Source organism: Amblyomma maculatum, chromosome 1 (assembly GCF_055883805.1).
Source record: "Amblyomma maculatum isolate TAMU_Amacu chromosome 1, ASM5588380v1, whole genome shotgun sequence".
Lineage (NCBI taxonomy): Eukaryota > Metazoa > Arthropoda > Arachnida > Ixodida > Ixodidae > Amblyomma > Amblyomma maculatum.
The window spans coordinates 119364212-119391615 of NC_139344.1; the positions used below are offsets into that span (position 1 = coordinate 119364212).

At 46.2% G+C, this 27404-nt stretch overlaps 1 protein-coding gene across 1 annotated transcript in view; it reads right to left on the reverse strand.

Moving 5' to 3' along the window:
• The window catches only part of LOC146203711 (carboxypeptidase D-like), a 38123-nt gene extending 11239 nt beyond the window's left edge, over positions 1-26884 (reverse strand). Inside the window, exon 1 of the mRNA XM_084588869.1 lies at positions 26453-26884. Within this exon, the coding sequence (XP_084444995.1) occupies positions 26453-26777 (325 nt within the window). The 5' untranslated portion in view covers positions 26778-26884. The remainder of the gene's footprint in view (positions 1-26452) is intronic.
• Positions 26885-27404: the final 520 nt, after the last annotated feature.

Sequence of the window (27404 nt, forward strand, 5' to 3'; positions counted from 1 at the left end):
GCACATACACGCACGGGTGGGCATGGGGCGCCTCGTGTGTATCACAAAGCGCGGTCAGGAACGCAAGGCAAGGACTGTGGCAAGTTTCGTTTCTAGTGGAAGCTAATTTTACTTTCTCGCATCGGATTTATGTGACAGAAGCTCCCTTATTTCCCGTACGCCTGCTGTTGATGGTCTCCTTGTAATGAAAAAAAAAAAAAAGAAAAAAAGTACTAGTAAATCGGTACTTCGTCCTGCTGTCGTCAATATAGCGTTCCGAAACTATCTCAAAATAGTACTTAGTCGCGAAACATTCATGCCGCCGAAACGGCAGCTGCTGCACCTACAAGTCCAGCTCAGCTACGGTGAACAAATGGCGAGGAAGATCGCGGTTCATTATTTATAGTTTATTTACATCACAAAACATTGCCTCGCCACATCGTCTCATGTGCCTGCAGCCCACTTCTGCTGCTTAACTGTCTAAAAACCGAGGGCTCGGCAGCAAATACGCTAGCCAACGCTGCTCCGTCGCGCTAAATAAAGAATATGTGCAGTTAAAGTTAGCAAATAAAAGAAAAAAGTGTCAACGATAGCAGTACCCCCCCCCCCCCCTTTTTTTTTTTTTTGCTACAGGACCTTAGCCCACAAGCCTTAATCACGTGATGATATATAACACATTGCCATTGGACAGAAGTTAAACGCGTGAACCTTGAGTGGCGTAGCGATTTAGAATTTTCTGTTAGAGTATGTGCGCTACACTAACTTAACATCAGACACTGTAAACTGCGAAAAATTGGGTCAGTACAAAATTGTATTACCATGAAGACCACGAACATGAACTACAAGTGAGTTTGCCAAATCCAGCCAGCACGTACACTTATGTTTGTACTATCAAAGCAGCTCGCTATCCTTTGCCACCCCTCATTCATACAGTGGAAACTGTGTGGGGCTGATGGGCTCCGTGCAATCACGGTGTGCCTTTGCTAGCGGATAGCCTTGCCAGACCGGGCCCGATTAACTGACGCCAGTTCCAGCTTCTGCAACGTTCGGCGTTTTCAAAATGAGTACAAGTAATCCTGTCCATTGTACTCAAACAATAGTTTGAGGCCCGTTTTGTTTCTTAGCGACAGTGATTGCTTAGGTCGTGCGCGAAGAACAATCTTTCCACGTTGTCTTCGACAGTGATCCATCACTGGCATTTGGGACACACATTCCAACGCGACTGGGAGCGTTAGTTGCGCAAATAAACTGTACAAACGAAAAAATTATTAGAACAAAACAATTTTAGATGTTAACGGGCGAAGCCAGTGACAGATATCTTAAATAAACGAGCCAATTCCAACTTGTGTACCTAATAGCGAGAATAAATGCAGATAATATGACTGAACAGAGTAAACTAAATTTCCTAAGAAACAATAAAGGGTGCTCAAATTTATTTTAAATTTTAAGGCGCCAAAACCACACGCATGTGCACGCACACAAGTGCAGATAAACAGGACATAGCACCCCTTCTCTTCTGTTGTGTGTGAGCGTGTGGTTTTGACGCCTTTAAATTTAAAATAATGAGCTGCCAACTAGCCCAACAAGATGTGTTCAAATTTAATTTTATGATTGTTTTTATTATGCAACATAGGCAATATATGCGCAATTAAGTTTAGCACTCTTCATGCACTCTTTATGCAGTCAACTTTGTCAGTCCATTTGTAACACTGCACGTCGCAATTCATTAGATCGTAGTGTTAGCCGTTGATGCACGTTATTCTGAGTTCCATGGCCGCACTTTTTTCCCTTTCATTAACTTTATAAATTTCTGGAGCCGCTCTCCACATGTTTTTCCCTTCAATTCCCTTCCCTTGGCAGAGTAGTATTGCAGTAATTTTTGAAGACCGCCTAAGTTATCTGCTTTTACCTAAAGGGTTCTTTCTTTCTCTCTCTCTCTCTGGCGTGTGAAATGTTTCCGCGTCTAGCGGACACAAATTATGAACATAATTGTCATCGTCATCGTCTTATTTTACTCGAATATTTTAGCCGCTTCACTTAGTGTGCATGTCTATGTTGGAACCTTCGATATGTTTATATTCCTAGACTTTACTGCCCTTACTGCATTTGGCAGAATTCTACCATCCATATGTTTCGAAATTATCGGCACCTAATTTTCAAGCCATTCCACGTAACTGATCTATCAAGGCGATGGCGACCGACTCGGAACTCCTCCTCCCATTGACGCAGCTGTTATGCTGGGCATTTATTCGATTTCGACAGCCTATGGTTTAAGGGGAACAGTTATCTGCCTCACTAGTTCCTCCGCTACATTGGCATTGGCAGATGAAACACGTAGCGCTACAACATGCCTCACGCCGGGAGGATGCTGACCGTCATATCCTGGTGTTTAGTACTCGAAGGCGACTATCATCGAACACGCGCACTCTATGGCGATTCTACCAAGTAGATTCGCCAAGCAATACGACCATCTACAAGTTTTCAATGCACATTAACACTAATGTGTAACAAATTATCGACTGATTTTATAACAGGGCACTCGACAGTTGTCTGCTCATTTCGACTACCTGGCTGCACAATCTTCGAGCCAAAATTGCTTTCGTTTACTGCTGATTGTGCGGTGGGACCAGTCACGCGCGGAGGAAATGAAGGCACAGCTATTTAAAATTCGTTGGGCGTATTATTGTCTGAAACAAACGAATTAAGCTGCCGACTCGACGTAAACACCGCGGACGCGTCACGTATGCGTGTTCGAAAGTGCAGTATATTGTTTGGCCAACTATGGCAGCGATTTCATAGCAGCGGAAACGCAAGAAACTTGTTCGGAACGTGAATTCCTGAAACTTATTGTCCTTGAAACTGATACGCGAGTCTTGAGTAACGCGACTTTTTCCTCACAGTGAACGTGCGTTAGGTTTTGGCTTCCGCTTTCATGGAGGTTGCATCGCTGAGTTCCAACTCGGGAATACACATTTTGTCGTGCGTAATTGCAGCCGCTCTCTTGAGCCCACCAGTCGTGATAGACTTCGCAATGATTTGCTGGCTATGCTGAATGCACGAAATACAGGCTTTGTTAAAAATTACAGGCGACAAGGAGGGCGTTTGAGGATGTTGGTATTCCATATGGAATTCAGGAATTAACGCAACACAGAAAGGACGATGAGCGAAGGGAGGAGACACGGACAAGCGCTTGTCTTTGTCTCCTCCCTTCATCTTTCGCCCTTTCTGTGTTTCGCTACACAATGTGTCAAAAAAAATTGTGAGGGCTTAAGCATGGCTTGAACCTAGTGATAGACCGAACGCTATGAGCGTTTCAGCGATGGCGCCTGGAACACCGCCTTTTTAATCTGCGTTTTTTTTTTTTTGCCATTTTTTCTTTAAGTTAGGTCTTGAGGAAAAGAAGGCGCTTTATACTTTTTGGTAGACACCTACATCTAATCAAGTCAGGGTCACGTTTTCATATTTTTCTTGTAAATTGTAAGTTGGTTTATGAGACGCGGTATCTGTCAGACTTTTCGCGGGCACCTGAACAGGGCCGTGAGGGAAGGGAGGAAGGTGGGAGTGAAAGTGGAAAGAATGAAAGAGTCCCTGTAGTGGAGGGCTACGGAATGATTTCGGCCACCAGGGGGTGCGCTGACACTGCACAGGACGGGGTGCTTCTCCGTTTATGTTAGGTTTTTTAAAAAGAAAGCCGCAATATATGCGGACGCGTATGCTGTATGCGGACGCGTAGCGAGCCAGCCATACTTGGTATGTGCACTCCACGAGCAAAATGGCGAACTGGTTAACTGCTCGCCTAGATAAAGGGTTCAAGTATCGAACTCCGGTATGGTGCACTTGGGTGCTAGAACAGGTAAGCTACATGACGCAGTAAGGCGTCAGAGAGAAGGCACTGTGTAAAAGTATATGTGCAGAGCGTCCTCGCGATCGACACATGTTGAACGGATTGGACGCAAAGTGGCTCGCGAAACGCCTTGATCTCAGGAAGGTCAAAACCCCTGGCGAAGCGATAATGAGGCCCTGCTTGCTTCCAAAAAGCCCACAGTGACAAAGTTTCTGCTGGGACGAACATTTCAGAACTCATAGCAACGAAGACAAGGCGGCAGACTAGGAGGGAGTAGCCTAACCGATGTTTCCAAATTACCCAACATGACGGCTTGTTCTTGGCGGTGACGCTCAAGGTTGTTAGCTGAGTCGAATGGAGATGGAGAGCCAGACATGGGCACACAGCGCGTGTGTACGTTCTGCAGGACAGAGCCGATAGTTGAGAAAGAATAAAGGAACATGTCCGAGTCCAATGCTACTTGAACCCACCTGACTTGCAGGGCCGCAGATAGTAATGCCCAGATCAGAGACGCTGGTGCCCCCCTTGTCTCTGGACAGCTCGCCACAGGCCTCGCGGCAGTGTCCGTACATATAGTCATGTTCCAGAAAACACGAAAAAAAGATTCGTTCCAGAAGGAGCGTCGCGTGCACCGACAAAAGTGTTATATGCCGGTGACATAGGATAAAATCGTAAGAGGGAGACCTCGTAGTTGTATCTCGGGTAGAGAGCAGTAAAGATAATGTCATATACTCCCGGGCCTTGGTCTCGACCTTTGCCTGGGCCTGGCAGGCTTTCAGAGTTTAAGTAAAAACTAAAATCCCAACTTTGTCATTCACGGAGAGGCCCTGAGCAGGCTGATGGCTGTAGAGAGTAAAGACCGAAATACAGTGCTGCCCTGTTCGACCAATTTAGCCTAGGCCCACTTCCTTGCAGTAAACCACCGTGACGTTCAGAAGAGAAGAGGCAGGTCTCGCCTAGGACGATTATGGTGAGGTCATCTGCACAAGCGAAGATGGGAGCTGGGCGTGAACCAGGAGGGAAAAGGAACCTGTTGATACCGGGAAGGTCACGAGAGAGTTTTGGAAGGACAGGCTCAAATGCAAGCACATACGTATATAGAGCAGGAGATAGAATTCAGCCTCGCCGAACTATACGGCCTACATTAAAACGCCTCATTAACAAGACCCTGCAAGCTAACTGAGGATGTTGCCTGGAATACATAGCCCCGGCCCCCGATTATGCGCTGGATATTTGAGCATGTGCCAGCTTCATCAAGGACTTAGAACAGGAATGGATGGCTGACAACGTCGAAAGTCATCTCTTGATCGAATGAGCATAGCATCGTCGTTAAAACTGGAGGCAGATCCGATTTTATCAAGTGTGTCTGCGTGTTTACGAGCTTCTCGTACCAACTGCCAGTACACTAATGGGACGCTGCTGCGAACGTGGTTTCAGGAGGCAGCTATGGGTACTGAGCTTCTTTGGAAGCAATGCCTCCCGACCCTACTCACCTGGAAGAAAAAAAAACGGAGTTGCTGATGAGAAGAACAAGACTATTACACTACTAGCAATGAAAAAGTTACCAAAAGATGTTGAACAGGTGTTGCGATGTGGACCGAAGTTCTGTGTAGAGCCAAAGGAAAAGACTGTGAGTCTAGTTTCTATGGTTAGGAAAATTGCAGATAACGTTACGCCCGATGAGAAACAACGGTGTATTTCCGAGGGGATGGAATGTTTAATGAGCAGAAAGAAGACTGCAAATAGTTTTGAACGTTTGCTTCCAAGTACAACCGACGATCTGAAGGGGAATGAACTAGCTTTGCTAACGGCTGATAAAGAAGGGGTTTTTGTCTTATTACCAAGCGATATCTACCAGGAAAAAGTGAAGGATGCTATTTGCAAAAAAAAAATCGATAATTTCAAAAAGAAGATCACGGAAGTAAAGAAGGAAGGCCTGGCTATTTGTGAGAGGCTAAACCTGATGGCGCTGAAAAACCAGGTGGGTAATGCCGATGAGAATAGCCTAAGAATCTTCTTTTCCGTAAAAACCCATAAGCAAGGGCTACCCTTTCGAGCCATAGTATCGAAGCAGGCTTCCTGGCAAGGAGCTCTTTCAAGATGCTTGCAAAAACAACTGAAGCTTCTTGCTGTAATGGATCCCTTAAGGGTCAGGAATGCGGGGGAGGTGGTTGAATTCTTGCAAGAGCAGCACGAGACACCATGTGTGAATTTCGCTTTCTCTGTTGACGTTGAAGATTTGCTTTAGGAAGAGCGCACATGCTGGGCCTATAAACCGCAATAAAAAAAAAAAGAAAAAAAAAAGGGTTTTAAATTATGCTTCGGCACATTTGAAGTTGGTGAAGCGTGGCATAGTGATGAATGACCTACGTGCGGCATTGCAAAAGTCGTGCACGTGTTACATGGAAGCCAGTCTTCTAGAGCAAGTTAACCATTTGACCAATAAGGGCGGACTACCCCCATGAAACGGTGAATGCGATGGTGGAAGTATTGATAAGGGAACTTACTCTCGCCCTTGGTGGTGCCAAAGCGAATGCATCTGCTGAAAGGCAGAAGCGACAGGTGTTAATCCCTTATATCCACCGCCTTTCCCACCGCCTAAAAAAGGTGGCAAAGAAGGGTGGTCTGGGAGTACAGTTCACGGCTCCTAATAAGCTGGTCCGGCTATGTTCCGCAGACACGGAAACGAATAAGCGATGCTGAAGCAATAAACACCAAACTAAATTTGTGACATGTAGAACGAGAGTCGTGTACACAATCCCGCTTGCCTGTGGCAAAGTATATATTGGCCAGACTGGAAGGTGTGTGAATGACCGCATAAGAGAGCACCGTAGGACTGTTCAATCACTGGCTGGAGAGTCGGAATTGGTGAAGCATTGCAAGAGTTGCAAAGATTGTTTTCCAGTATGTGATGCTACGTCCGTGATGTATATATGTGGGGGCCCAGAAAATTTCAGATAGGAACAAGATAAGGCGTATCGAAAGGTATTGGACTATGAGCTTGCATTCGACAGTCACGACCGAGATGGGACGCTAGGCTCGCAGGCCCCGGTTTCGGCGTGTCGTCGCTGCGTCTGTGCGCTGCCATCTTGATCACGACAAGGCATCCATGGCCACTGCCTCAAGTCGGCAAGGGCTGAGGCAACGACCATAATTGAGGGAGCCAGGTATCCCGGCTAATACAATATCGTTGATTGCTGCGACACCGTTGGATGCGATAGACATAGCGGGTAACAGCGTGGGTGGCAGGAAAGAATCATCGCAAGGTTGTTAAAAGCGCCGCATAAGAAAGCGAAAATCTATTACCTCTTCGAGGACGCCTCGTTCTGATGTTCTGATATCCAGTTTGCGATATTCGGTTTCTTGCTGGCAGAGTCATAACCACAGGAGAGCGCGAAAAAAACAAAACAAAGCGAACAGTGGCGCAGGCCGACGACCGTCTTTCCTGTGCTTAGTGCTCGCGGAGTGCTAGCGGGGCTCACCCTCTCCTATTTATGTAACAGAAGCTACGAGAGCTTAAAAAGCAGTGACCTTTGCGCACACCGTATTGCATAAGGGAATAATTACGCGTTAACATCCATCCAAGTCCAGCCATACGGTTAGAAAGGAGAGCTCCATAGCTGAAAAAAGAAAATCGTCCGGAGTTCGAACCCGGAGCCACCACTTGTCCGGGGCAGTCGTTTTACCAACCGGTATAACTATGAATGCCAGTAGGTGATAGGACAAGAGCGAACTGATTAAGAACTCGAATAGGGGATATTTTTTGTCCAACACTGCATGACAGAAACTATATTGCACATCCTGCATACCTCTTGCCATTTTGGCCCTCACCCGGCACTGCTTCTCGTGGGCAGCCCTACAGAGGCTGCCCACGAAAAGCGGATGCAAGCGGACACTGGACGCAACATAGAGGGGTATGCCGTTATCAAATGTCGTCTACAGGCGAGGGTTGCGTTTCATATGCAAATAAAAGGGCTCCGACAATTGCAATGGTGTGGCGAGCACAGTAGGGTTAAGAGCATTATATAACCTAATGGCGTGAGTCGTTAGATCACTTCCACGCATGTAGCATGATACACACCCACAACAAAGCAGAGTCTGGTCGGAGAGCTGGAATTAGCGAGCACCTGACAAGGGTGAGAGTCAGAGCACCTGACAAGGGTGAGAGTCAGACAGAAGTCAGACAAAAGCGAATGCCAACATCGAGCGTTACATCGCTTCAGGAATCCGGGTTCCACTTATATATTCACTCGATTACTATATGTAGAAAGGCACGCTGTCGAAAAAAAAGAAAGATAAAAAAAAGAAGAAAAAAAACCACAAAGCACATGCTCACTCACATATTGAAAGTTAAGTAGCCGAGCGAAAGATCACCGGGTCAGACACCGTTTGGAAACAAAACCGCAAAGTCTTGTATTACGCGCATTCCGGTCGTCGAATATACTGTACAGTTAAAACTCGATTTAACGAAGTTGAGGGGAGCCACGAAGCCACCTAATCTAATATATATGGTGTCGCGGCATCAAGGAATTACCGCGCGGAATCATATCTGCGAAGCGCAATAGCGCTGAAAATCAAATCCTGTTTGGAAGGACGTAACAGCCAACTTAAGCGAAGGCTCAGGGATGCTGTAATGTTACGTCTTCTTTAAATGCAATACCAACTTGTCTACTATGACTAGTTGCTACAATGAAGTTGCAGCCCGCGCAACCACCGACACCGATAGCGCGCATGAAAAGTAGCAGCGAAATTTTTAACTTGGCAAGAAGAGTCCTAGGGGATTAAATTTCTTTTCCTCAAAAGACGTTGCTGATCCTCATTTATTTATTCAAATACTATAAAGGCCCGAGCGGGCATTACATAGGGGGGGAGGGGGGGGGGGAGGGGGGGGGGGGGGGGGGAGGGGGGACAAGAGTAAAAACAATGTATTCAAAATTGCGATAAGTATACATTCGTCACCAAGAACACTAGCGATAGTTACATAAGTCGTTAGCCAGGAACATAATGTTGAAAAGCTAGTGTTTCAAACACTCAAAATAAAAATACAGATGGCACCAAACATTCAAGTTTTTCGGAGAGCAGCGCTTCAACACGAATATAAAAAGAAAAGCAAAAATGAAGGTTACAGCTCGAAGTGACTTTTTCGACCGGTTACAAACGTTTCGTAACCACTGGAAGATGCAACGGTGGCGGGGAGCAGATTCCATTGACGGATGGCGAGGACGAGAGGTGAGTGAAAGAAAAGATTGGTTCGAGCAAAGATGGGTTGCACTTTCAATTGGTGGTCAATGCGTAGGAATATGTGATGGGCCAGAGTGATATGATACAACGCAAAAGAAGAATGACTATAATATAATTTGTAGAAAAAGGACAGTACGGAAAACATTCTCCGTCTTTCAAGAAGAGGTAAGTTGAGGGCTGTTTTTATTTCAGTTATATTTGCTGATCGCGAATAGTTTTTAGATATGAAACGGGCGGCTTTATTTTCCAGAGACTCTAATTTTGTTACTAGGTATGCTTGATGAGGGTTCCAAATTAAAGAGGCGTACTCCAATTTAGAGCGCACTAATGTAGTGTATGCTAATAGCTTTGTGTCTGGATTAGCTCTGAATTAGGAAGTATCAGACACAACGTCTGAGGAAGTCGAGTATTTTGGAAGCCTTATTGATAACCGTATCGAAGTGACAGTTCCATGAAAGCTCTGATGCTAACTGTACACCTAAATACTTTATGATGGGTACCGATTCAATATGCACGTTGTTCAAAGTGTAATGATATGGTTCGGTGCCAGATGTTGTGGTAAATCTGACAAGTTTTGTTTTCGAGGTGTTAATTTCCATTTGCCATTGTGTGCACCAATTGTTAATTTTATCAATGCCTGATTGTAAATTAGTACAGTCCGAAAGATCAGTTATCTGTCTGTATATCACGCAATCATCAGCAAATAATCTGACCGTGGAATTTAGGTTATTACTGATATCATTTATATAAACTAAGAACAAGATAGGTCCGAGTACAGACCCTTGCGGCACTCTAGATTTAACGGGAGAGTGGTAGGAAGAATAGCTGTTAACTGAGACTGATTGATAGCGATTAGCCAAAAAATTCCTTATCCAACAAATAACCTTACAATTCTCAAGCTTCTTTATTAGACGTATGTGTGGGACTTTGTCGAATGCTTTGGCAAAATCCATAAATACGGCGTCTATTTTAGAGTGAACATGAACAGCAGGATGAAGGTCCGTAACCATTTCAAACAGTTGTGTTTCACAAGACCTACCATGTAGGAAGCCGTGCTGATAGAAAAAAAAAAAAAGCTATGCTTCACCAACCAGATGACCCATTATGGCGGAGGAGATTATGTGCTTTAGCAACTTGCAGCTTATATTGGTTAAAGAAATTGGTCTGTAATTTGATGGCAGAGTAGCATCGCCAGATTTGAAAATGGGCATGACACGCGCAATTTTCCAATCGTTCGGGACACAACCCGCCATATCCATGGATTGCTGAAAAATAGCAGCTAAGATAGAGCATATTGCAGGCTTCGCTATTTTTTGCAGCAGGAAAATTGGTTAAATTCCTTTGCTACTTCAGGGGAAGTAAGGAGCTTTCCTTCTTTAGTTATTGAATTTGACACTGAGGTGCTTGTACCATAGTTTGGATTAACAACACGCCAAAATGTTTGAGGATCGTTTTTTAAAAGATGTGAAATGTCACTGGCATAGAACTTGGCCTTTGCGATTTCGATTTCTGTTTTGCACTGTTGGGCATGTGTACGATATTGATCCCAATCGCGCTCAGACGCTGACTTTTAAGCTTTCGCGTAAAACCTTCTCTTTTTGTTTATACATCTTTTGACGCTCATTGTGAACCATGTGCTGTCTGTAAATGTGGTGATGGTGACTTTAGGTACGTACTTACCTCTTAGCAAAGTTAATTTATCACAAATAAGAGACCAGTTTTCTTTCGCGTCCCACGAACTGAAAGAACGAGAAATATCTGCAGAGAACAATGATAGTTCATTAAGAATCATATCAATATCTGCTCTGGTATAATCAAATATAATTTTATTTGCTTTTTCTGGTTTGTTTCTGGCTACTGTGAAATTGCGCTGCAAAACTTTGAGGTCACTGAGACCATCCAACACGTTTACAGACGTTTGGTCAGGCTGCGTGGTCAGAGCTAGATCTAAGATTGAATCGCCACGCGTAGGTGTAGAAACCATTTAGTGTAGGTTGAAAAGTTCTAACACATCCAGAAAATTCTGGCAATCATGCTTTCTTGCGCCTTCGAGGGGCCTGCATGCCTGCCACTCAATATTCGGATAATTGAAGTCATCGGCTAGGAATATTGGTGAACGTGGAAATTTGTTCTTTAGGTAAGTTAGAGATTCATTCTGCTTTTGAGCGAATTCCTCGTGTGAATAAGGTGGGCGATAGCAGACCCCAACGGCGCAAGTTACCGACGATGATAGACGTAATGCAACCCACAAAATTTCCGGGCACGATCCTGTATCAACAACATGCGCTTGGAGGCTTTTCCTTACGGCGATTAGTACCCCACCACCGTGCGAGGTAACGCGATCTTTCCTAAGTAATGAAAACTGGCTGGAAGAGGAGAATTCAGTATCAGCAATAATTGCTTGCTTGCGGTTTGTAAGCAACATCTGCCCGGACTTTTCGTGCGTTCTTCCAATTCATGTGTTCCGGCAAACTGTCGCAGCAGATATTTGTCCCTGTGTTGGCATGCGTTATACCGCTAGCGAAATCTCGTGAATTAAAATCAATATAACTCGCGTTCCGCACCGCGCAGTTTGGCAAAAGCGGGACGTAGTTTCTGAACGATGGTATCATTGGCTCGCAATCAGTACATTCTTAAGCGTTTTGTGCAAAATAGACCAAAAATAGACTTTTTCACCTTCATTTTTTAGCAAAAGGTTCTTTAAATCGGGACGGATAGCGAAATTAGTTTCGTTATCTCGAGTTACTCAACGCATTGGACCATATAAGTTTCTGAGGGGAATTGAGATCTCTTCGTTAAATCGGGACTTTCATAAAATCAGGTCTCGTTAAATCGAGTTTTGACTGTATTACACGTTCATCAAAATCGATAATCTGGATATCTGCTGTGGCTCTAGATTGGTACAAGTAATCTCGATAGCATAAGAGGGGCATCGTTTGAAAGAAGTGTGAACAAAAATAACAAAGCATCAGAAAAAAAAAAAAACATAATTACGCAGGTAGACTTCTCCCCCGCGGTCGTGGAAGTGTTTCATCTCGCCCACGAGGATAGCATACTCACAGGCTGGCACATGAACGACGTTGCTTTCGACACTGACAAACTGCATGCGCGTCGCAGTTGACTACGGCCGAAGTCATTCATATATCTTTCACAGGATTGTTGCTGTACTAATGAGATAACCAAATGAGTCTGGTTACACATCCGACAACGCTGACCCAGTGCAAAAATACGAGGAATCAGGAAATCAGCTATTACATTTGTCGTCATAGTTTAAGCATGCCAGGTTAGCAGGCTTGCTGCTATCCGCTGCCACAACCTTGCTGTGTGTGGGCAGCCGCATGTTGACTGCAACACACGCAGCGACCTCAGTCCAATGCTTCTTTTTAATTTATCTCGAACGACCCAGAGCATATGAACAAAATAAATTGTCATAACGGCACCACTCTTCTGCACTGTGAGTAGCCAGATGTTTGATTCTACGTAGCGGATTCTTCACTCATGACTTTCACTTTTTTTCCCGTCAAATCTTTATAAAAGCTGAGTGAAGAAAGTAGCTGAGGGCACGTTACGTTGTGGCCTACACGAGACAACCTGCAACACTTCATTTGCACGAGGCGTTGACACTTTTAAATTTCAGGAATTTCCACCGAATTGCAGATATTTCACGCTTTCAAATGGACATACAAGAATAGCACGGTCGGTCTTAGCTACTGCGCTGCTCTGCAGACGGAAAGTGTTTTCAAGGCTGGAAACGCGACCTCCCCGACGTGCAGGACGAAGAACGCGTACGGCGATCTCATTTCACTGCATACACCAACGAGTACTGCGGCAGCGAAGACTGCTCGGACGCGTTCGAAAAGCGCTCCTGGGCTGGCCACATGCGCGCTGAGGACATTACAGATCAGCCAAGAGCAACAGAGCGTAGCGCTTCAGAAAGCTCGCCTTAGGCATCGTGTGATACGTACGTCATCTCCGAATTTGAGCCATGGAGTCACGTTCCAGGGGGCACCGGTCAGTACAATGGCGCAACTTGCGTTCTTCGCGACGTTTTGCAACGGGGGACCGTTACACAGCGAAATGTGAGCTGCGCTATGGAAATTTGCCGAGTCAAATTCTTCATCCTGAGCATAATATTGAGCGAAAATGCAAGGAAAGGTAAAAGGCAGAAGAAAGTGTGTGCTGAAAAAAAAAAAAAAAAAGAAAAAAAAAAGGAATGACGGAATATGTAGCGTGGTCAGGGCGAATGTGAATTGGATGCTTCAGCACTTTTAGCCGACGTGAACACCCCTCCCTTCTAAACGATGGGCTGAGAAAGTGTGCACCTCTCTACACTTTGCAAGCGCACGGTTCGGCCTTGTTTAGCTCTTCTTTCGCAGAAGAGCGCCAACAGCACCGAGAAGCGGTCTATAGAAGCATCTGCTTATTCACACACGAAGCTGCACGAAGACGCAGCGCAGAGTCAGATAGATAGCAGTAGCCGGCGAAATCAGTGAGTGGGATCTTAGTGCGAGCGCATTAAAACAAAAACAAACAAGGTTAACGGAAGATAACAGCAAGCCGTATCATTAGTTACAGGGTTCCAATTTGGTTTGGTTTGTGGTGCTTAACGTCCCAAAGCGACTCAGGCTATGAGAGACGCCATAGTGGAGGACTCCGGAAATTTCGACCACCTGGGGTTCTTTAATGTGCACTTTTCGCCTCCATCGAAAAGCGGCCGCCGAGGCAGGGATTCGATCCCGCATCCTTGGGAACAGTAGTCGAGCGCCGTAACCACTGCGCCACCCCGGCGGCGTAACAGAGTTCCAACTACATAGATAAAAAAAACGAAGAGATTTAACATGGATAAGCCCAGTATAATGTGTGAAAGCACTTGTTTGGTGTAGTTTATCTTGGTATATGGTAGATTTAGCTGACGTTGTCGCAATCAGGGGTATGAGGCGTCAGCTTTAACGGCTCCCATTTGCCGGGGTCCCTTGCAGATCCTCGTTCATGTATGTATGTACGTACATGCACTTTGCTACTAATCTTTTAATTTCTGCCTCCCTTCTCCCACACATTTTAATTAGCATACAGCTGTAAGCTATCAAGCTAGCATGTTGTATGAGAGACCACCCTATAGAGCTAGCCCGGCTTTAACCAATTCATTGGAACGTGTCCTAAGAGTAGCAGCTCTAATTCGGGATCCAAGGGTCCTGGAGTGCTATATTCCGATTTCGCCCTCCCATTTCATTATCAAAGTCGGCGTTGTCAGCGCCGGTCAAGGTCAAAGGCCGAGGCTTTACGGATATTCAATATTTTTCCGATTTGCCCCGCGAAGAGCCGTTTTCGCACTAAAAAGCGCAGGGCTCAGCCAGACAAGATTACACAGGGAACCCGACACGCGAACACCAGATGACGGCGTGAGGAAACCACGGTATCTTCAGCAGATGTAATGCCGTGCAATCAGAGGCGGACACGAACGTACCGACAACGCGAGGGAGAAAGGTCGGTATAGCCTGGATCTCCGACTGTTAGGCACGGCGCGCCCAATGTTCGATGGCGGGAAGCATGGCCAATCCTCATTTTCATGCCCACAACAACGCTTACACCAGAAAAGTATTTAAGATAGAACGTACTGCATAATGCGATATGTGAAACCTGTAGTATACCTTTCATTTGTAACCATATAGGTGCGAGTGGGTGTATGCTAGCGTGAAATGACTCCCTGATTTCACATCTGCTCCATCTTGAGGGGATTTCTTCAGCACGTCCGACTGAGCTACAGGTACAGCCGGAAATTGCGCTTTTAACCACACACACACACACACACACACACACACACACACACACACACACACACACACACACACACACACACACACACACACACACACACACACACACACACACACACACACACACACACACACACACACACACACACACACACACACACACACACACACACACACACACACACACACACACACACACACACACAACACACACACACACACACACACGCGCGCGCGCACACACACACGTACGCACGCACGCACGCGCGCGTGTTTGTGCGTGCTTGCGCATGGGTACGTGGGTACGGTACACACGCACGCACACACGCACGCACACACGCGCGCACACACGCGCGCACACACGTACCCACGCGCGAGCACACACACACACAAACAAACAAAGATCTGAACGCTGTTTAAAACGCGAGGGAGACACTAGCGAAGAAGTTCAGAGGCACCATACACTGTCGGGAGGCAAGCAGGCTTTGCTCGCACGCATTATTGGCGGTTAGCTCTCCCTGTCAGTGCTTGTTAGAGGAACGGCAATTAGTACCTGCCGGCAGCTGCCGCTTCCTAGGCGCCGGAAGTTTGTCTACAGCCCCGCTGCGCTACCATATGTTCCGCGTTGATTGCGCTCGCGGTGCGGTGACGCCAAAGTCAGCGTCCCCTCCTCCGCGTCTTCTCCTCACCCCACCACAAGTGCGCTTTGCTGCAGCGCACGCTTGCTGCGAACAAAGCTGTCTTGCCGGCAATAGTCGGCTTCGTCGCTCCACCGTGCTGTCCCGTTATGTGATGGAAGCAAACATTACCTACGCGTCGACCGACGAGAAACGTGGTGAAGCAGCGCAGCCGTCATCCGGCTGTCCGAGTCGCGCGTGAGGACAGCTCGGGAACGCAGTATATGTTACGCTGCTGCTGATCCTGGCATGTACCAGGTTCTTTTCTTTCCCGACACTCGGTGAAGTGTTTCGCACTACGTGAGCGCTATGTACGTAAGGCTGTTTAAATAAACAGAAGGTACATACAGGGGACGCTGGCAGAAAGCGAAGATGCATTCTGGCTTACGAACTACTGATGGCACTGCGTATCCATTCAGGAGTTGTCGCACTAAGGTGCCTGAACTTCACACCAATATCACAGTGCATTCGCAGAATGAAAAAGTGAAGAGAGGGGGAGAATAACGAAAAGAAAAAGAAAGAAAGGTAGAAAGAAAGAAAGAAAGAAAGAAGGAAAGAAAGAAAGAAGGAAAGAAAGAAAGAAAGAAAGAAAGAAAGAAAGAAAGAAAGAAAGAAAGAAAGAAAGAAAGAAAGAAAGAAAGAAAGAAAGAAAGAAAGAAAGACTTTTACGAAGCCATGTACGTAAGGATCTGCTCGTGAAGGGATGTCTATCTCTAGCTGACACCGGCAATCTCGAAATCTCATCAGAACTCATTGCGTGACTGCAACAGAAAGGGGCTATCTTGCAAAAATAAGGAACAAATAAGCAATAAATTGCACGAAACGAATGGTAAAGAGTGCTAACAAAAATAACACGAACCGATGAAGCAATTTAGTGTTCAACAGGACAGCAGAACGACAGGGAGCCTCGTGCAAAACAGCGTTGGCGTAAGAGCAGCCTTTCAAGGCAGGGATGATATCGACTGCCATGCGTTACGAAGCTGATTGGAGGTGTTAACACGGCCATTTATTTTTCTTTTTATAAGCACTTAACGCAATTACAACACGAGCGTCCAAAATTGTCCGCGCCTCTCAAAGGGGTGACGCAAAAACCGAGATCCAGATAACCTGACGCCACGCGCGGTCGCTTCTGGCATGGACAGCTAGCCGGCGTCAGCAGCCGGTGGCTGTCCACCGCCTCCGGCCAGGCACAAATCAGCAGGACGTAATTATAGCAGCTGATCCGGCTGGGGCGCAGGGGTAAATGACTCGCGCATGAGGCGAGCAGACACGACGGAACGCCGACGCTCTTAATCCGTATCGCGGCTTGCTTGGCGCTTAGGTTGCCTGGAAAAAAAAAAAAAAAAAATGCGTGTAGGAGAAGCGGCAATGCGGCGAGGAAGCGATTTACGGCAGGCGCGTCGCTGACGCGAGCCGCCCACGCGAGCCTCTTGGGGGATAAAAGAAGAAAAAGCGTGATGTGCGCGTGTGCCATCCTATTCGCGCAGGCCGGCCAATTGAGGGCCGCTTATCCCCAGGAGCAGCCGCCGCTAGCACGACCAGCTGTTCGTTGCCGTGCCGGGAACGCTGTCTGTGCTGGCTGCTAGCGTCGCTCTACATGTAGGCGACGCGAGGAAAGCCCCCGACGCAGCGAACAACTGTACTACTACTACGGATTACTCTCTCGAGGGTGCTGAAGGCTGGGATTTCGCTTGCTTATTCTATTCGGCGTATTTTTAGTGCAGAAGGCGTGGTCTGTATCGGCGATTACTAGTGAACGAAATCGGTCGAGCCAGCCTGCCTCAAACGAAATAGCGTGAATACGCTCGTGGTGTGCTTGCATCATACGCGGCTTGAATCTATCGAAAGCAAGGAAGCGATGGCCAAGTGAGAAGGCGACGCCTTGCTAGAGTGTTATGCAACATGACATATTGATAGAAAAGCTAGAGATGTGTGGGATCCGGGGCGTTGCGCTTAGGCTAATTGAGACATGCTTAAAGGGCAGATCCCAATATGTAATTATTAATAATCATATGTCGAGAAAATTGGAGATCCAACACAGTGTCCCTCAAGAATCAATTTTGGGCCCTCTACTATTTTTAGTATACGCCAACGGTATAACTGTGATACCAGGATCCCCTCAGCTAATCATGTACGCAGATGAAATTAACATATTGTTTACTGGATCAACAAAAGAATGTCTAGCAAAAATGGTTATTCATTACTTATTAAAACTCTCCTTGTGGTTGCAAGCTAATTGTATAGGCCTAAATGTAACAAAATCTAAATGTGTAATCCTCAAACCGGTTAGTAAGCGAGACCTCAGCTCTATTAGCATCAAATATGAAGGTACCTTGCTGGAGGAAGTTCCTGAGCAGAAATTTCTGGGGGTTTGGTTTAGCAGTGATCTTTCATGGAACACCCATATCGATAGCCTTAAGTCTGATTTGTCACGAGTTACAGGTTGTCTTTACAGAATTACACTTAATCCCATCTTAGTTGAAACAAGCCCTATATTACTCTCTTTTCTACTCAAGAATAACATATTGTATATTAGTCTGTGGCACAACTACTGATCACAATTACAAAAATTAATTACTTTACAGAAGCAGGTATTGCGTATATGTGACAATTATCATGATGAGAAACATAAACTAAGAATTTACCCACTTTTTCTGAAACACAGTATACTGAATGCAGACAAGGTTTACTACTTTAAGCTGCTGCAATGGATACATAAGAATCGTTTATACAACACTTCTACAGACGGGTTAAGCTTGTACGCAATCAGGGATCCTAAAATAAAGATGCCTATAATCAGAACAAATTATGGTCGCCAAACGTTGTCCTTCCAGGTTAAAAAAAATGCTCAATAGAAGAGATATCCCCATAAATTACTATCAACCCTTTTCTGCATATCAGAAAGATTGTAAGAAAGTTCTTTTGTGTAGGGATATTGCATACTCTCAGTAATATTACTTCGCCCGCGCATGCTTTCGATGATTTGTTGGTCAGTGTTTCTTTATTTCTTTCTTTGCTCACCAGTGCGTTATTGTACTTAAATCGCTTGTCCGGTGTAATCTGGAATTGATTGTGCTATTTGTTTTCATGACCTATTGTTTAAAATACAAAAAAAAAAAACCTAATCTCTCTGATATAGGGTTTTCTACTGTGTATATTTCTTTTACTTTTATTATTTTTGCATACTTGAGACACTCACGGTAAAATTGTACCTATTAAGTGTCCTGATCCTATTCATATTGTACGTACATATATTTTTTGCACACACTACGCACAAATGTCACGATTGTTTTGTTTCCTCCCTTTTATGTTCTGATCAAGGATACTGTTGTGTGTCAGCCTGCCGTAATATTCTATTTTCGGTGCTTACTGAATCGCCAGTATGTGTTTGTTTCATAAGTTTCTTTCCAGCTCACTTCGAATTCCGCCCTACATCAACCCACCGGCACGCATTTCACCGCGCATTGGTCACCCCCTGCAAGTTGCGCGTCCACAATCCCATACTACAACATTTGCGGCGTCATTCTTTCCTCGCTCAGCCGTAGACTGGAATGGCATTCCACACGACATTACTGCAATCACCTGCCCATCCACATTTTGTAATTGTTTAACTGCCATATTTAACTAATAATATGTTTATTTTGTATATAATCTTCACACGTGTACCCACCCCTTATGTTTATTTTGTATATAATCTTCATACATGTACCCACCCCTTATGTAATACCCCAGAACTGGGGGGTCTTTAAGATAATAAAGTGAAGTGAACTGAAATGTACCAGGGAGCTGAGGCCACGTCAGGCGACCGAGCCTTTAGCCTCAGCCTCCTTTCAGGCAGATGTCTAAGAAAGAAAGAAAGAAAGAAAGAAAGAAAGAAAGAAAGAAAGAAAGAAAGAAAGAAAGAAAGAAAGAAAGAAAGAAAGAAAGAAAGAAAGAAAGAAAGAAAAAAAGAAAGAAAGAAAGAAAGAAAGAAAGAAAGAAAGAAAGAAAGAAAGAAAGAAAGAAAGAAAGAAAGAAAGAAAGAAAGAAAGAAAGAAAGAAAGAAAGAAAGAAAGAAAGAAAGAATGAGCTGTGTCACATTGTGTAGTATACGCACATGAGGCCGCTTCACAGTAGAGGGGCGGCCAGCTATTTAAGCGCTATTAAAGCGCATTTTATATTTGTGAGTTAAGGGGCATTTTTCCGGCTACAGCCTCGATACGACAGGACCACTAAGCCAGCCCCTGCCGCACCTTTTACTCGACGTCGTAACGTGTGCCAGGGATTTTTTGAAAAACACGTGCATGTTGGCCTCGCCGCGTTGGCGCCGTGGTTAAAAAGGCCGACTTTATACAGGAGGCATCTATTTGCTGTACGATATCAGTGCGCGTTGAAGAACCCCAGGTGCTCGAAATTTCTGGAGCCTTCCACTACGGCGTCTCTCGTAGCCTAAGTCGCTTTGGGACGTTAAACCCCATCAACCAAACCAAATGCATGGTGTGGGAATGCTATGGAGTCGGTAATTCTACGCGTCGGCTCGCGTGGTGAGGAATTTTCTGTTTTTGAAGTGAACTATAAAAATTATTACGCGAAGCGTACACAGATCGCTCAGTCGAAAAAGCGCCGCCAGACCATAGTTTTCAGAAAAACCTCTCGGAAAAGAATACGTACGTGGCTTCGTATCAATATTTTGACGCAATCGTCTTTTGTGCAGCGTTTAGAGCAGTATCGTAACATCTGTATTTCCATTTATCATCCCCCTGCGAGTCAAATTGGAACATAGTTTGCGATGAGGATTCGAACCGACCACACACGCTCCTCCAATTGTACGCCGTTAATGGTACGTGGGAGTGTACACCAAAAACTGAAGCAGATACAGCGCCGTTCATTGCCCCCAAAATCAAACGAGCTAAAGACGTTGAACACTTTGGCACACTCTGTTCCGATCGTCCAATGCTGAAAATTCGCAGAATGAAAGGCGGTGTTAAAGGCGCTACCCCGTCTACTCTTAAGGCGAAACTTAAGTCCTCCTTTTTTTATTATTTTTCAATTAAGGAAGATGAGATGGGGGGACAGTTTCAGCTGGAAATGGACTACCTGTGGCACAGTTTTCATAGTTTATAGATTCATCGGAGAAAGTGCATTCTGCGCTGTAAACAAAGTGCATGCTATTCGAAATGTTCGCCGCAGCGGCTGATGACGGCGCGTGCTTTGCGGCTATCGCACACTGGCCGCTTTTACAGCGCCTACATGTGCGTGGTGAGCGGCTGACGATGGCCTTCCGCGCCCTTGCTTCAGCCATAGCCTCCTATATTATACGTGCTTCAGCACCTCTGGACAAATGTATTCAAGACATGGCTAAGAGTTCTGCCATTCATTTGCTTACAAGAACTCTACAATTGCCCAATTGAAAACACGTATATCCTGTGCGTAGTGTAGAATTCTGTTGGTTAATCCATTACAGACGCTTTATACATCAGAATAAATACTTCGGCATGCGTAGGGCGACAACGAACACTACTGATTCAGTTTCGTTCTCGTAAAAAGTACCGGCTTCTTTCCTTTCTTCTTCTTCTTCTTCTTCTTCTTCTTCTTCTTCTTCTTCTTCTTCTTCTTCTTCTTCTTCTTCTTCTTCTTCTTCTTCTTCTTCTTCTTTTTTTATTTTTAAGAACATTGAGCTTGCTTCTGAAGGATGGAACGTTAGACGAGTTGGTTGGAAGTCGACATTACTGCAACCACGTGAGAGACGACGGACTCAGATAATGAAAACGTGAGAACGCGTTATCAATTGAATTGTTTATTTAGGAAGCACGCATTTAAGAGGATGACAGAAACAACTAGGTTGAAGAAACCAGCCAGAAGTGAAAAGTACGTGGAACTTAAAAGCAAATGGAAACAAAGTTGCATTACCTAACGTGGAACTCCTCTGGAGTTGCCCAATTGTTAAATCCGAAATAGGGAGAGTAGGGTTGGGGATGGAATCGGGGCAGAGGACGCAAAAAGCTTCGGCGTTTCAACGATGCAAAACAAGCCAACGCATTCGTTGTCGAACCGTGATGTAGGCTTCCGAAACGGTGCGTCGAGCTTCGCCAATTCCCTGCGGTGCGGCTGCAGGCGTTCATTAAGATGTTTTCGGCGAACATAATTGAATTTCGAGCCGAGGCACATGCATCTCGAATTTAGTTTGATATATGACAGCTTTCGCACGTGGAAGGAAGCAGGGTGTTATATTTAATGACCTATTTATGCGTCACTGCATGCAATCATGAAGGAACCAGGGTGTAAAAGTTATATTTCAAGGTACTGGAAAGTATCCTCACCGTCAGCACATGGACAACAGTCCTCCTTAGAGACATTACTGAAATACAATAATAAGTACTGCGAGACAGGGAAACACAAGCGCTCCAAGGCGTGTTTGCAGGATGTACGCAGATATCTCGATTGGGAAGAATTGGGGATAAGAGTTAACGCAAACCACTTTAGTAATATATGCGATCCTCTGCTAACAGTGCCTTGCTAAGTTGGACCAATTGCAGAAGAAGCAAACTCCCGTACCGCGTCCGCTTGTGCTCACTTTCATTAGGGCACAGTCAAGAGCAGTGCTGGTTTCGTCTATCCAGAGCGGATGTGCGTGACCGATCCACAGACGAGCCTGGCGCGCCGTATCTTGTCGACGCTGCACTCGATCCCCCACTCAAGGACGCTTGAAAACGAGGCAGAAAGTTATTTGCGTTTCAGGCCGGTATGTGCAGGGATACCAGCACCGCGCTCAATTACTGTACCGTAGTCAGTTTCGTCGATGGCTGAGAAAACGCTATTCTTGGAAGAACATGTGGGAAGAAACTATTCAGTCATTTTGCAGGGCATGCCCAGACCATTCGCATGCACAGCGTATTAGTGGAAAAGGGTCCGTTTTTAAAGTGACTGATGCACGACGACCCAATTTGCAGAATTTTGCGTTTTCAGTATAAAAATGTGCGAAAATAAGAGTTTCATGATCATTCATTAATTTCTTCTGTCGGTGGCAGTATGAGCGAAGTTCTCTAGCAGTCACGACCGACAGTTGACGTTACCTTGAGCAGCAAAGTTGATCTACGGTTTTCGTTCGAGGCCTCTGAAAATGTTACACCGACAGTCATAGGTGAGCGTGGGCGATCGGCGCTCTAAAGGAAAGGGAAGGCGCGTTCCTCCAGTCTCTCCCTCACCATTAGAGGGGGGTGGAAAGTGTTGAAAAGGCTTTCAGTGATCTATACTATTCAGCGTTTGACCAACATAGCATCGTTTCGAGCAGAAGCTCAGATCTGTAACCGGTTAGGTCGCCCCATCTTATCTTAGTTGCTGAACTATAAAGATGCATGTAACACCTGTCACAGCAATCTGTTCAACGCTTAAAGCGCTCTCTCTCATTACGAAACGTTCTTTTTTAAGCTGAAACCTAAACTAACTCCCAACAGCAATGCTAATTGTACTACAGCGTCTTCCAATCACGAATTGTGTCAGGTAAGATATTCGCCTGAATAGCTTATAGTTCTGCAAGAATGTCATTGGGATATAGTTAGCTAATACAAAGAATTATGGCCTTTTCGGAAGGAAATACATGCGAAATACATGTCTCATGTCAATAACAGCAGGTTACTATATCCGAAATTAGAGTGTAGAGCAGCACATTTCGAAAAAAAAAAAAAAGGGGGGGCCAGGGGCTTCTTTTGTATATTATAAATCTTAAAAGCTATTAATGGAATTTTGTAGAACAATGCGCTAAAAGTCTGTTGCCAAAGTGTCAAAGGCAGAGCGTTTGTACGAAACGATAATGAAAATTTAAACCTACACGTGAGCCGGTTAATCAAGGAATGACAACAAGCCTATTAAGAAATTCGTGATACATCGAAGAGGATAGCTGGAGGCAGCAGGGGAAAGGTGATTGGAGGTATTTGATAAAGGCATCCACATCTACAGTGCGTCAAAGCGGCGTCCTGTCTTACACCCATAGTTTGTATTTTGCTTTCAACAAACTGGGCTCATGATGATGAATGCGAATTGGGAATAAAGAAGGTAAGTTTCGTAGCATGGTTTCCATAGGTAGCAGTGCATACAGTCAGATAATAAACTTCTGCCTACAACACCTTGACTGGCAGGCTGTCTTGCAAATGTTGACGATGCCCCATATTTAGAAGGTAAACTACGAACGTCGCTCATTACGCTCGGTAAAATCGGTATCTGGCCGCCCATTCAGAGCTTGAACGCAGCGCTGTGTCACAGCTATAGAGCGCGAACTCTTAAGTATTTATAGCCACGTTGGTTCATCATTAGCGCATAACGACATACATGCGCATTCAGCAGGGGCCGAATAAGGTTACGATCCGAGGTCCGCCGATCGGAATCGACCAATAGGAACCGGGCAATAGCCGATCAGGTTGAAAGAGGTTTGGGACAGTTCTTGTGATGGGATCGTATCGTAATTCGGTCCCTGGACTCTATTAGCGTATCACGGCAAAGCTACCAACCTGGCATGCGGAGTATTTTGACAGGAGAAAAGAAATGTCCTATTAATATTCAAGCCACAAAGGCTGCTGCCTAGTTCCGATCGCTTTGAGGCGAAAGGACATATTTCACACGGTTAGCTCGGACGAATGTCTACAGCGCACCTCTTTCGTCGCACTGAGCCGGTGAAAATGAACGCGCCTCCAGTAGGGCGGATGCTACGGTATTCGGGCTCTGAGCCAAGTGAAGTCGTATACACTTCCCGGTGTTTCACTGGAACAGCCGTCGCAGAAGACAGCGCGATCGCACTTTCATTTTTGGTTCTTAATTTTATTGAGCGGGTACAAAGCAGGAGAGCGATCAGTGTTGTTAGGCGAAATATCAATACAGACAATTTTGAGCGTTCGTCGCAAAAGGCAGAGACCGTTGTTGAGATCGAATGGTATGCAGTGAAGATTACTCAAGCAAAACCATGTGACTTCGAATGAAAATACGTGCGCAGCTTATCAGTATGCGCCAATTCTAGGCTTCACAAAAAATTCACTGGGTTTCTCCCCGCCGGGGTGGCGCAGTGGTTACGGCGCTAGACTACTGTTCCCGAGGACGCGGGATCGAATCCCGGCCTCGGCGGCAGCTTTTCGATGGAGGCGAAAAGCAAGGCGCCCGTGTGCTGTGCGATGTCAGTGCACGTTAAAGAACCCCAGGTGGTCGAAATTTCCGGAGTCCTCCACTACGGCGTCTCTCATAGCCTGAGTCGCTTTGGGACGTTAAACCCCACAAACCAACCAACCAATCACTGGGTTTCTATCCGTGCCTGGAGGTGACGCGCGAACCATTGTTGATGCTATATGCCTTTCTGGAAAATTCTGGATATAGTTTGTGCTTTGTTTCTCTTCAGATTCGCACGTCCGAGCGTTTTCCTTTATTTTGATTATCGTGTTATGAAAGTGCCGATCTGCCCAGGCCTTGAGACTGGCAAGGGGCTCGAATGAGTGAAGGCTTGACCCTGTGTACGTCACGGCTCGCGTGCGCCCACGCGTCTGTGGCACACTAGGGGAGGGCATCGATCGGTATTAGGGTGCGTCACAGACAGCGCGCGCGCAGGCGGGTCCTTACGGGTACACTCGGAGCGGCCGCTCCGTCACTGCGCTTATGTGCGGTAATTACAAGCGCTATACAAGTTGCGAGCTGCGGTAAGGAGCCTATCAAGTAGCTGCCGAAGCGCAACTGCTGGGGACCATCGCTTTTTCGGGCGCTCGCAAACTGTGATATGACGGTGGTATTCGTGCGCTCGACACTCTCCTGTCATTCCGCCTGTTTGATTCTTCCCAAATAGAATCGACGAAACGAGACACTGTGTCAGTTGCCACTTGAAGTGTACGCAAATAATCAGCCCGCTCCTCGGCGGAAAAGTGAGCCTCTTATATCACAAACACAGGGATCAACGGTACTGCAAAAAAAAAAAGAAAAAAAAAAGAAAAACACGTTGTTCAGGCCTATCATAGTGGTTTGCATTCTTTGACGTCTGTATTGTAGCACACAGTCAGATTGCAGGATGTAGGTAGCAAAGTGGCTCTGCCCATACCGTTTCCAGCTGAAGTGTGTTCGTCAGTGACACGCAGATGGCAGGTAAAAATTATCGATATGCGAATAGAGATGGGGTTAGTATCATGCGCGATGGTCAATTGCGCGAAATTGGAAGAATAAGAAAAGAATAAACGTCCATGTCACACCTGAGGCTTGGTTTTTCGCTGTCAAAAATCTCGACACTGTTTTAATGACTGCTCTCCGCGTATGGTTATGAAATGATGGTAGGCGGCTACGGAGTCCTTACATGTCTGGCTATATATAGCAGTTTTTGCTTTCGAATAGCCCTGCTGTGATAGCATCACGGAGGATCTTTATTGATCGCTGCTGCTCCTTTCTTCCTTAGAGAAAAAGCTCAGCGCTAAGGCTTCCGAACGTTTATCCCTCATGATTATCAAGAAGTGTCACATCTGGCAAGGAGCAAAAGGGAGGATAGAAGAGTGACACATTTATTTTTAAACTTAAACATAGGGCTCATAGCATATACTGTGCAGTGAAGCCCACACTTTGTCCTTTTAACCACACGGAAAACGAACTGTGGCATGAAGGGGCAACACAAGTACAATAAAAGTAAAATACAATGAATATCTTCTTTACGACAACATTATAATAAAGTATATGCGAATGCAATGGTTGGCAGGAGCTTTTTCTTCTGCTTGCGAAAGAGCTAGTCTTTCTTCGATCATCCTAAATCTCATTCGACGCTAGAGATGTTTGCATATGGGCCAGGGCTCTAACTGCTCTATAATGCACCTCTGCACTCTCGTGATACTCATGCTTCCAGTTCTCGGGGCCCGCGCGAAGTGTCAGACTCTTCATGAGCCTGAGACTGGCGCAATGCACGGCCGATCAAGAACCGAAGGGTGGGCGCTGAAAAGCGCTCGACTCACGCTGTTCGTGGACGCCCGGCCGGTCGCTCATCTCGAGCACCCATAGCGGCTGTCCCAGAACGCTACGGTGGCCCAGTTCATAGAGGTTGGTGATGTCCGGACAGGCCAGCGACACTCGACGCAGTTCTTCGGCCACTTCGGCGTTGTCGTGGTGCTTGAACTGGAAGCCTCCGTAGGCATCTGAGCGTTGTTCATCGTTCTCCCGTCGCCGCAGGCTCTCGGCGGGCGAACTCAGCGCGAGCACGAGTGCCGCCAGGAGGGACCAGGGAACGTGCGGCGCCGGCCAGCGCCGGCGGTGCTGCCTCGGCCCTGCGGGGCCAGCCATGCGCGCAGCAGCGACTCGCGACACTGCTCTCGCTGCGGCAGCAGCAGACGGCACACGCAACGACGGCCAGTCCAAGCCCTGCCTTAGAGCCCAGCGCCCGCTCGCTTAGATTGCGCTAACCACCGAGCTTCGGACTCCCTTCGGCTTCTTCCTTCCCCTCCTCCCAACCCCCGCCAAGCCCCGTTTCTACGGCAGCGGCGGAAGCGTCATGCGTGACGTCGTATTGATGCTCATGACGTCACACGCAACGATCGCCGGCTTGCACGCGCCATCTTTAAAGCAAAAGAAGGGATCTATGGGGTCGTCGCGGCTGCCCTCGCTGCCGCTTGATTGCGTATTCTTCTTCTTCGTTCTGACGAAGCGCGGACCTCGCTGCGCGCACAAGGGTACCCGCGCTGAGGGCAGGAGATGCGCTCATGCCTACGCTCTCGTTAATGGTGCTAGTCCCCCGAGTGACGAGTTTTAGGGAAAGCACTTTCACTATGGGAGAGGACGATTCCCTGCGAGGAAAAAGCTTGCTTAACTAAGGCCACTGCATGACTAATTCAGACTCTCCATAAACACTACTATCACCGCTCAGTTACGGGGCTCCAACTTTAAGAATCTCAAGCCATTCTCCTTAATGAG